The sequence below is a fragment of the Ictalurus furcatus genome, chromosome 2 (genome assembly GCF_023375685.1).
Source record: "Ictalurus furcatus strain D&B chromosome 2, Billie_1.0, whole genome shotgun sequence".
NCBI lineage: Eukaryota > Metazoa > Chordata > Actinopteri > Siluriformes > Ictaluridae > Ictalurus > Ictalurus furcatus.
The window spans coordinates 11,346,470-11,357,468 of NC_071256.1; the positions used below are offsets into that span (position 1 = coordinate 11,346,470).

Genomic DNA, 10,999 nt, shown 5'->3' on the forward strand with positions numbered 1-10,999 from the left:
AGAATATATCTGTATGCTCATTAATATAAAGATACTACTTGTGTATATACAGTGTAACTCATTTAAAGGTAAAGAAGGGCTGCTTCGTTTCCCGTTCACGCTGTGAGCCGCCATGTTGAAATGACGTCACTTGATGAACTTGTTTCTGAGTGGGAATTCCGAGTTGAGGGAATGTTTTTTAAATTATCATTATTGGGGGAATTACGAGTTACGACATTTACGTCAGTGTTTACGTAGACACCAGGAAGAACGTTCCCTATTTTGTGTTAGCTGTGTTTATTTTTCTTGGAAGCGGTTCCGATTAAAAAAAAAAAAATAAGAGAGAAGAAGGAGAGGTTTGACAGTTCAGTAGCTACTTTTCGCGTTACAGGTGAATTCAGTAGTTAATTCTTAATGGATTGGTTGTTTTTTGTTAGCTTGGTGTTTAAAGGGATGTCTGTGTTTGGCTAAATACGCGGTTGTTCATGTTGCGTAGTTAACCCTAGCTACATTTCATGTGAATGTATAGTATGCAATAGGTATTCACATCATATATACATGCTTGTCAGTGGATAAATAAGATAGGTATATGATTTTGTAAGAATATGAAAGCATTTATTCGGTTCAATCAACAGTTATAATCTGTGACAAAGAAGAAGAAAAAAAAAAACTACTTAGTACTGAACTGCCTGACTATCACATAAGTACATCAGCAATGGCCATGAAGACCTCCTCTAACTTGACAGTTTTATCAGCACAGGTGTGAAAGGAGCTCCACTATGACCCACTGGTTTCACCGGAATCCTCTGAAGGCCACAGCGCCTGTCTCATTTAACCTGTACGGAGTGGCATCCAGTCCTGCTGCCAATAAAATCTGCAAGTAAGTTCCCTGACTGAGCTGATGTGACCTTAGGTGATGGAATTGATATGACGTTTTGTCCACAAAACAAGCTGATGTTAATTTTGTTTGCGCTACAGCGATCTGAGGACGACAAGGGCCAGGCTTCTGGACATGTTCACAGATGCTACGTGCACTCCGGAGATCATGAAGAAAGCTACTGATGAATACTTCTCTCTTTTACAGGGTTCGTTTTGTCTCCTTGTATAATATCTTAAACCAGGTGCCACTAGGTACACAATACGGCCAAAAGTATGTGCACATCTGACCTTCACACCCATAAGTGCTTGTTGAACATCCCATTCCAGATTCATCTGCTGTTATAATAAGCCCCAGTCTTCTGGCAAGTTTTCCCACTAGATTTTGGAGTGTGGCAATGGGGATTCGTGTTCATTCAGCTACAAGAGAATTAGTGAGGGCTGATGTTGATGTCGGGCCACTCGAGATCTTCCACTCCAACCTTAATACACCATGTCCTTCTTCATAGAGCTCGTTTTGTCCAGAGGAGCACTGTCATGCTGGAACAGGTTCCAGTGAAGGGAAATTGTAATCCTACCGCATGGTGAAGAACCACATATTGGTGTGATGGAAGGGTGTCCACATACATTTGGCCTTATAGTTTAACCCGGTTTGAACAGCAGACATAAATAAAAACTTGTGCTTGACGGAATTCCTTACCTTATTTACACGACGCAAGAATATTGCGACAATGTGCAAGTCAGCACCCAATTGAAAAGTGAAACACGAGAACAAGCTACTTATAGACATTTACATCAGTTCCCTCATGTATAAGGTTTAATGAATATCAAGACATTTCTGTTCTTGTACCGCTTGACCTGTGTAGGGTTCATTGTCTCTCTGGATGGTACTACACAAGAGAACAAACTGCGCTTCATTCAGAACTTTAAGTGGACTGACACTTTGCAAGGAAACACACCAAGGTAACGTAACCTACAGAGAACGAAATATAACAAAATAGTACCTCAGTAAATCTCTCTGTCTGTGCCACATGGAAGCTTTTCTTAAATAAGTGTTATTACATTTATCATTGATTTCCTGTCATGTGTAAAAGTATGTAAATTGTATTGCAATGCAGCAATAATATAGAATTGTATTTCTTTTATTTTTCTTATTCAGTTCTCAACAAGATGCTGTGTTTGAGCTGGTATCCATGGGGTTTAACATTGCTGTTTGGCATACCAAATTTGCATCAAGGCTCGCAGGAAAGGAAAAGTGGGTACATTAGTTCTTATATATCCTTTACAACAGAGAATGAAAGTGGGGCTGTGCGATTCCTGATGAAATAGGAATTATTGGGGTTTTTTTTTGGTTTTTTTAAAAATGTGGCCACCACTCAGTGGTAGAGGCATTATGCTTTTGGGGTGTCTGTGAGTTTGTCTAAGTTGCAGCAAGGTCAAATGTTTAAAGTAATTTTTCTTCAGTAGCTTCCTTCATGTTCGATGTGAATTTTCAGGGTATTTCAGTGTAGTGGGAGCAACCCCATCGACGCCAAAGGCTACTTGAACTAGAGGTTGACCTATTGATCGGTTTTGCTGATTAATCGGCAATGCTAACTGATTGCTGGAACTATTGGTTATTGGCAAGAATCCACACCGATAGCGGCCTCTAGAGGCGATCAATCATCAACCAGTTTTGTTGTGTTATTTGAAGTGTTTTTTCATTCTCTATTTTTATTTGTTATTTGGATTGTTACTTTTTGGTTCAGTTTGGATGTATATTTTTTAATTTATGGGCCAGTGTTGGCTTAGCGGTTAAGGTTCTGGGATACTGATCGGAAGGTCGGGTTTTTATGCCCCAGCACTGCCAGGCTGCCACTGTTGGGCCCTTGAGCAAGGCCCTTAACCCTCTCTGCTCCAGGGGCGTTGTATCATGGCTGACCCTGCGCTCTGACCCCAACTTCCTAACATGCTGGGGTATGCGAAGAAAAGAATTTCACTGTGCTGTTATGTATATGTGATCAATAAAGACTCATCATCATTATTATTTACTTTAATATTCATTCATAGTTAATATATATTAATATTTATAGATTCATTTCATTTTTAAAAAATACACTACATTTTCATGGTACAGTTAGTACTGTTTATTTTTGTAATAAAGTTTCTTTGAGTGTTAGGATTTCATTCAGTAACAATTTTAAAAACTATCGGTTGATTTAATCAGTTATTGGCAGGTAGGTACTGCCCAACTTAGTTATTGGTATCGGTAAAATCCACTATCGGTCGAATTTGAACTTAGGCATTTTTATAATACTTAGATGCACCAGTTTTAAGGAACAGTGTGTATATGACATTATTACATACTTTACACTGACCAGCTCCTTTACTGTAGCAGACAGTGGTTGTTTGTGAATTATAGCATTTGTGCATTTTGAATTACTGAATTCTGTCAAACATTTACTTCACAAGCCATTAAAAAAATCCATACGAGAGCTCCATGAGTCCAGTGGATACTAGAAATAGCAGGTCACATGGAACCATGACAATGAGTTCATTGGTCACAGTGAATAAGGGGGAATAGTACCACTCTTTGTTTTATGTAAAATGGGTGCCCAAGTGCAAATATTGCAGAATTGATGCTTTTATTTTAATCTTATTGCATTGAGGGGAAAAAAACAGGATATCAACATTTTATCTTCTTTTTTTTTTGTACAGCCCTAATATGAAGTCATGTATGATAAATGCATGTAATTGTTAACACCATCTATGTAACCGTTTAATCATAGCATCACTGAGGACGAGGCGAAAGATGTTCATAAGAATCTGAAAATTGCGGCTGGAATTTTCAAGTACCTCAAGGTAAATTTTTCTCTGGACAAAAAAATTAATAAATCATGCTTCGATGTTTAGTGTATATATTTCATACCTGCTACTTTTCTAGTAGTAGTTTAATAGTCGATGATGTTTCTCCACTGTAGATGCTTGACTGATTTCTTCCTTTCTTCCTAACAGGAGGTTCAGATACCACGCCTCATCACGCCAGTGGAGAAAGGCAGAGACATGGAGCCCAGGGTGATTGACACATACATTGTGCAGAGTCAAGCAGAGGCTCAAGAAGGTGTGGAAAGAACGTTCTTTGTTTGTTTGTTTTTTTGTTTTTTTTTTACATTCCCTGTTTACTTTCTCCACCCCCACTGGTGTATTGCAAGAACAAACAAATCATTTTGGGCATTGTATTTCTCCCTTTCCGTTTAGTGACCATTGCTCGTGCCATTGAACTGAAGCATAATGCTGGCCTTATTGCAGCTTTGGCACTTGAGACAGCAAACTACTATCAAAAGGCTGGTACGTTTCAGATAACACTAACAAAGAAGCATAGTAATGTGTAACCTATGTGTTATTTGCATATTGACATGTTCCAGTGAATAAACTCTCCCTCTTACTAGATCATACTCTGAACACTCTGGATCCAGAGTGCAGCAATAAATGGAGAAAGTACCTGCAGTTGAAGCATCACTTTTACATGGCTTATGTAAGTCTTTATTAACATCAGTGCCGATGTGTTACAATTGGGTGACAACAATTAAGCCTAAAATAGCAGAAAGACTAGGGTTCCTTAATCTCATCTGCAAGAGGCTGGCGTGGCTACAGGTTTTCACACAAAAGATTACATCATGAGAGCAGTACTGATGTGTGTGTCATGCACTATAATTTCCCAATCCCTTAATCTCTTTAACCAGAGCCCTTTACAACATGTTCACAAGGTGAAAAGAATATTCTCATGATTCTCCGTCTTGGCGTTGATATTTATAGATTGTATTTAAGCTTCAATTCACACCTAAATGTGGCAAATCATTTTTTTTTTAAATCATAGGCTCACTGCTACTATGGACAGACTCTCCTTGCTAGTGATAAGTGTGGTGAAGCCATTAGATCCCTACAAGAGGCTGAAAAATGTGAGTACTTTCAGATTAAAAGCAGGCTATTCCAAGTATATGTTTATTATCATTTTTACATACGACTCTGTACTTCAGATATGTGGAATTATAACTTGGCCCCACATATTGTAAATGGCTCATTTGGGTTGTAATGTAATCGTTTCTGTTTTTGTTTTTTGTTTTCTTTCTTGAGATTATTTACGTGCAGAGGCACTGTGTAAAGAATACCGTCATACCAAAGGTCCAGGCAGCACTGCCAAGCCATCTGAACAGCTCTTCTTCACGAAGCTCGGTGGCCAGATCAAAAACACTCTGGAGAAATGTCAGCGGGAAAATGGTTTCATGTGAGTACGGGGACAGACATGCTGTACACCATAACACACACATTCCCACATTCCCATAGAGTTATTATTGCACCTAGTGGTCAGAAATGGGAACTGCAGCAAGTGCTGATAGACATCCGTACATCCATAGGGGAAGGTTTTTGTGTGCCCCAAGCTCGCACTATGAACATTTTCAGTGGAGCCAGATTGGGCTAGTTTAAAAATCTTTAAACCAAATAATAATGATGTACAGGACCATTTCCATTGTGAGATATATTGCAAATATTGGGAGAGTGAAAAGAGGAGTATGGAGTGAATAATGGCTATACATCAAAAATTAAAAGGGAAAAAAAAAGTTAATTTTCCAATGCCCAAATTTTTTAAGATATTTTGTGTGCTTATTGAGATATAGTTGTACTGGACATTTTCCTCAAACCCTGCAACCCTGGTTAATGATATGACCTCAAACATAGGTGAACAAAAGGTACGTTTAAAGCTAAAACCACTCAAAGCGAGCTGCTAGACTGTACGGCAGATGACTGCATGTTGTCGAGTCACAACTGCCGATTATGAGATTTACTAGATAATAATCTATAGCATAAGTCAAATGGGATAGCTTCTCGACTTGAATTTGTTTGAGGCTATGTCGTTATTAACCAAAATATATGGTCACGTGCAGCTGCTGCTCATCGACTCTGATTTTACTTAACCTGATTATGTATTTGTAATCAGTTTATGTAATTCAGTTTACATCTAGCCTATTAATACCCCAAAATTCATAACTAATACCAGCACTTGAGTTTCTAACTGTCAAACTGGCAAGTAGTGATTCTCTGGAATAGCTTGTTCATTTCAGGCCTTGTTTGCTTGGTTTGGGGTGTTTGGGGCTGAAAGATGTGGACCTTGTGTGGTCCCTGAAGATCAGTTTGGGGAAAACTGACTTGAGTGAACTGGCCTTGGTTAGATGGTGGACTACAATCTCAGATACACATGTACCTGGAATGGTGTTCACAGTGCATTTAAAAACTTTTATAGAAAGTATAAAGTTTATAGTTTATAGAAAGCTTTTATTTATTTATTTTTTTTTTAAAGAGACATGATTTTGATTGACAGATACTTCCATAAAGTGCCTGCAGAGGCACCTGCTTTGGAGCTGAAGGCAAGTTATGGTCTGGCGGAGCCCGTTATCTTTGAGCTTCCTGCTCTCAGCAGCCAGTGTACTCCTGAGGTCTACGCCACATTCGATCTCACTAGAGGACCAAAAGATGACAAGGTATTAGATGACAAATTACGCAGATAAAAATCGTCATGTTTGTTATATTTGAAAGACGTAGCAACAATCAAATGCTGGCTAGATCTATTGACGTATTCATTCGTTGATTGCTCCTAGGCAACTATGAAACCCAAGCAGGAGGAGGAGATTAAGCCTGTGAAGGAACCTGATCTCAAGCCCCAGAAAGACACTGGATGCGTGATTTCTTGAGCACTAACAGGAACATCTGAGAATGAGAGCGTAGATACTTTTCTGGTTCATTATGTTCATTAACATGATTAATCAAAACTGTCTGATTGTTCATAGCTGTATGAGATCTAAAATATAGAGGTGGTAGGTAATACTCATGTTATTACAATTAACCTTACGTACTGTCATTTACTCCACAAAGTGTTCTACAAGACAAGTGTAGTCAATAGAACATTACTCCAATTTTATAATTATATTGGACTGTCCACTAAACTGCTGAAAGCACTGCAAGAAAGACCACAATTTGTCAGTTCTGCTGAATTAAAAGTAATTATCAAGTTCAAGCGTTTTATGCAAACTGAACTTTTTTCGTTAAAACATTTATCTAAATCTCTAGTTGATTTAAGTAAAAGGGATGTCGGGTAATATTATAGAATAAGGTGCAAAGGTCACTAATGTGTAGAGCAACTAATGTCAACTAAATTAAAACACGTATACACATTCTTCATAACTTATAAGCAAAATGATCAGTCTGTAAATGGATGCTGGCTATTAAAATATATTACAAATGGAAAAAGGCATGTATTATTTTAACTTTAAGAGTTCATTTTTAAAAAATACTGGTAGTGTGCACATTTAGCAAAGTGTAAAATTCTGTTCATTTGCATCCATTTGGCACATGAAAGGGAATCTCTCTGACAGAAAATTCAATCAAACAGCCGAGATTGTAGTTAGCAAGTCCAAATTCAAAAACGAAGAGAAAGGTTTCAAACAATGCGTAACAATAATTCATTCGGCGCCAGTCCACCTAGTTCAGTAGCAGTGGGTCATAACCATATGTGTAACCATTGGACTATTTGGAACAATGCACCATTTTTAAACGGCAACGATCATAGATAGAATATTATTAATTATAAATCGATTGTTACAGATTATAAATTTGTAGCGGTTCATGGGAACGTAAACCAAAATCTCATAGTAATATTTCCAACACGTTGTGGAACCCATGCAATGAAGAAGGGGAGGACACCCAGTATTAGTATAGTGTTCCCAATAAAGTGACCAGTGGATGTATGTATGTAAAACCCATTAGTTAAAACAATGGTTCTGTAAAAAGTGAGATGTATTATCAAATGTAACTTGGTTTTAATGTTATCTAGTTAATGCAAACATGCTAAAACACTCTCTTGTCAGCTTAAAACTCGCTATCATGTATTTAATGCCTTATACCAGTAAAATGCTTGTCAATTGTGTATTTTGGGAATTGTTTTATGTACCGTGTGCACTGTATGCCTGTAGATAAATAGATTATAGCTTATAATTCACACATAATTAAAAAAAAACTATACATTAACAATAATCTGTGTAACACATTAAAACAAACATTTTCTTTTTACTAAATAGTATTACCTCCACTGTACGAAGAAATTAAATAAATACACTACTAGCCATTGTCAATTTCTACATTTACAGTCAGGCACTTATTTACACAGTCAAACGTAAAGTAATGCTCTTATCATGCTCATTTGTGCCCATGTTTTGATATTTCTATTCCATATACATATACAACGCCAATTCCAAAAAAGTTGGGACGCTGTGTGAAATGTAAACAGAATGCAGTGATTTGCATATCTCATAAACCTGTATGTTATTCACAATAGAACATAGAAAACATATCAAATGTTTAAAATGAGGAAATGTACCATTTTATGGAAAAAATAAGGTAATTTTGAATTTGATGGCCACGACACGTCTCAAAAAAGTTGGGACGGGTACGACAAAAGGCTGGAAAAGTAAGTGTTACTAAAAAGAAATAGCTGGAGGTTAATTGGCAACAGGTCAGTAACATGATTGGGTATAAAAGGAGTATCTTAGAGAGGCAGAGTCTCTCAGAAGTAAAGATGGGATGGAATCTGGATGGAAAAATATGTTGCTCTTAAACCCTATATATAGCTTTCAGCATTGATGCCTGGAAAGATGTGCAAGCTGCCCATTCCATAGGCACTAATGCATCCCATACCATCAGAGATACAGGCTTTTGAACTGAGCGCTGATAAAAAGCCGGATGGTCCCTCTCCTCTTTAGTTCTCTTTAGTTCAGAGGACACAGCGCCCATGGTTTCCAAAAAGAATTTCAAATTTCGATTCTGACTACAGAACAGTTTTCCACTTTGCCTCAGTCCATTTTAAATGAGCTTTGGCCCAGAGAAGATGGCGTCGTTTCTGGATCATGTTCACATATGGCTTCTTCTTTGCATGATGGAGCTTTAACCAGCATTTGTGGATGACACGGCGAACTGTGTTCACAGATAATGAGTTCTGGAGGTGTTTGAGCCCATGCAGTGATTTCCATTACAGAATCATGCCTGTTTTTAATGTAATGCTGCCTGAGGGCCCGAAGATCACAGGCATGCCATATTGATTTGCGCACAAAGATTTCTCCAGATTCTCTGAATCTTTTGATGATATTATTTTATGTAGATGATGAGATATTCATAGTCTTACTTTAGTCTTACTTACGTTGAGGAACATTACTCTGAAATTGTTCCACAAATTGTAAATTGTAAATTTCATTTGAAATTGTAGAACTATATGAATGTTTAGAAAGGATGAATACATAATTTTTTTGTTATACACGGAATACATTGCAAAATACAGAGATGAGCCACAAAATTTCTGGAACCAAGAATCTACCAAAGTGATGGAAAGGTCAAAGTGTGGAAGAAGAAAGGATGTGCTCATGATCCAAAACATACAAGCTCATCTGTGAAACATGGTGGAGGTAGTGTCATGACTTGGGCTTGCATGGCTGATTCTGGAACAGACTCACTAAACTTTACTGATGATGGAACTCATGATGAGTATCATCAGAATGAATTCAGCAGTTTACAGGAACATTTTGATCTGACAATTTACAGAGAAATGCATCCAAATTCATCGGGAGGAACTTCATCATGCAGCAAGACAATGATCAATGGGGGGGAAGTGGAAGGTTTTAGACTGGCCAAGTCAATCACCAGACATTAACCCAGTTAAGCAGCATTTCACCTCCTAAAGAGGAGACTGAAGAGAGAAACCCCCCGAAACAAATAACAACAGAAAGAAGCTGCAGTAAAAGACTGGAAAAGCAACACAAAAGAATAAATCAACAGTTTGGTGATGTCAGTGAGTCACAGGCTTGATGCAGTTATTGCAAGCAAGGGATATGCGACCAAATATTAAGAGTTATTTACTTTAAGACTATCTGTTCCTATACATTTGCTCACCTAAAAATAGGGTGGACTGCCACCAAAGGTGCCATGTTCCAAGCTGTTAAACACATCTAGATGTAAATATGATGAAATGAAAGCTGAAATTCTGATCTATCATCTACCGACTGTTGTGTACTGTATATGGGTGGATGTCGCAACAGGGATTAAAAGTGAAGCCAAAATGTCCTTGAGGTCCTCTAGTGGCTGTCTGCACTACAGTTTTAAACCACACCAATTTATATGTAAGTGAATAGAAAGCGAGTCAAACTTACCTTACCTTGGCCGTTATGGGTTTTTTGGTTGGTAAAACTGTTTACTATGTATTACCAGGTGCGTACACAGCACAACTGATTTGCATTTAGTGACACCCACAAAACTCCATAAAAGGCAAAGTTCACAGAGTGGAAAGTGCAAAATGATTACTTAACAGCTAAAAAGAAGAATTCCTCAGAAGCAGAAGCACTGTGGAAGTACTTTTGACTCATGTCTGTGAGAATTGAAATAGTGTTATTTAGCAGTGTAATAAGCAGAGTTACAGCACCTGAAAAGGCCAAAATATGGAGAGAAACCAAGAGTCCACACTGATGTAGTCTTGGAGTAACAGGACACTATGCACAGACCGGCCCATCTTCCTTTAACCCTCCTATTATGTTGGGGGAAAAAAGTTACATCCAAAGTGACTTCCAGAGTTTAAATACACACCAAAACAGTAAGCCTTTATTATGGCTTGTCTTGGAAGAAATATTTGCATGTAAGTTCATGACTCTAAATGAGGAAAGTCAAAAAATTTCAAAGAGAAAAAGAGAGATTAACCAATATTTCAGACATCTCAAGTGTGGAAATGAGTTAAATTGACCCATAACATAATAGGAGGGTTAATAAGCTAGAATTTCTTCTTAATTGAATGACTAATGGCTTAGTGGTTGGCACGTTCGCCTCACACCGTTGGGGTTCGATTCCCGCGGCTCTGTGTGTGCGGAGTTTGCATGTTCTCCCCGTGCTGCGGGGGTTTCCTCCGGGTACTCTGGTTTCCTCCCCCAGTCCAAAGACATGCATGGTAGGCTGATTGGTGTGTCTAAAGTGTCCGTAGTGTATGAATGGGTTTGTGAATGTGTGTGTGATTGTGTGCCCTGCAATGGACTGGCACCCTGTCCAGGGTGTACCCCGCCTTGTGCCTGATGCTCCCTGG

At 38.2% G+C, this 10,999-nt stretch overlaps 1 protein-coding gene across 2 annotated transcripts; it reads left to right on the plus strand.

Annotated features, from left to right (window-relative positions):
• Positions 1-217: 217 nt before the first annotated feature.
• Positions 218-7,813, plus strand: brox (BRO1 domain and CAAX motif containing). 2 transcript variants are annotated; one of them, XM_053647700.1, is made up of 13 exons: positions 218-370; positions 740-859; positions 958-1,064; positions 1,722-1,818; positions 2,015-2,110; positions 3,624-3,696; positions 3,850-3,955; positions 4,093-4,182; positions 4,284-4,369; positions 4,712-4,793; positions 4,969-5,119; positions 6,212-6,371; positions 6,489-7,813. In XM_053647700.1, the coding sequence occupies exons 2-13, from the start codon at positions 759-761 to the stop codon at positions 6,579-6,581; spliced, it is 1,242 nt and encodes a 413-aa protein (XP_053503675.1). In that variant the 5' UTR covers positions 218-370; positions 740-758; the 3' UTR covers positions 6,582-7,813. The 2 variants fall into 2 exon arrangements, with proteins under 2 accessions (XP_053503675.1, XP_053503683.1); XM_053647708.1 differs by having other exon boundaries at positions 229-370; positions 735-859.
• The last annotated feature ends 3,186 nt before the right edge of the window (positions 7,814-10,999 follow it).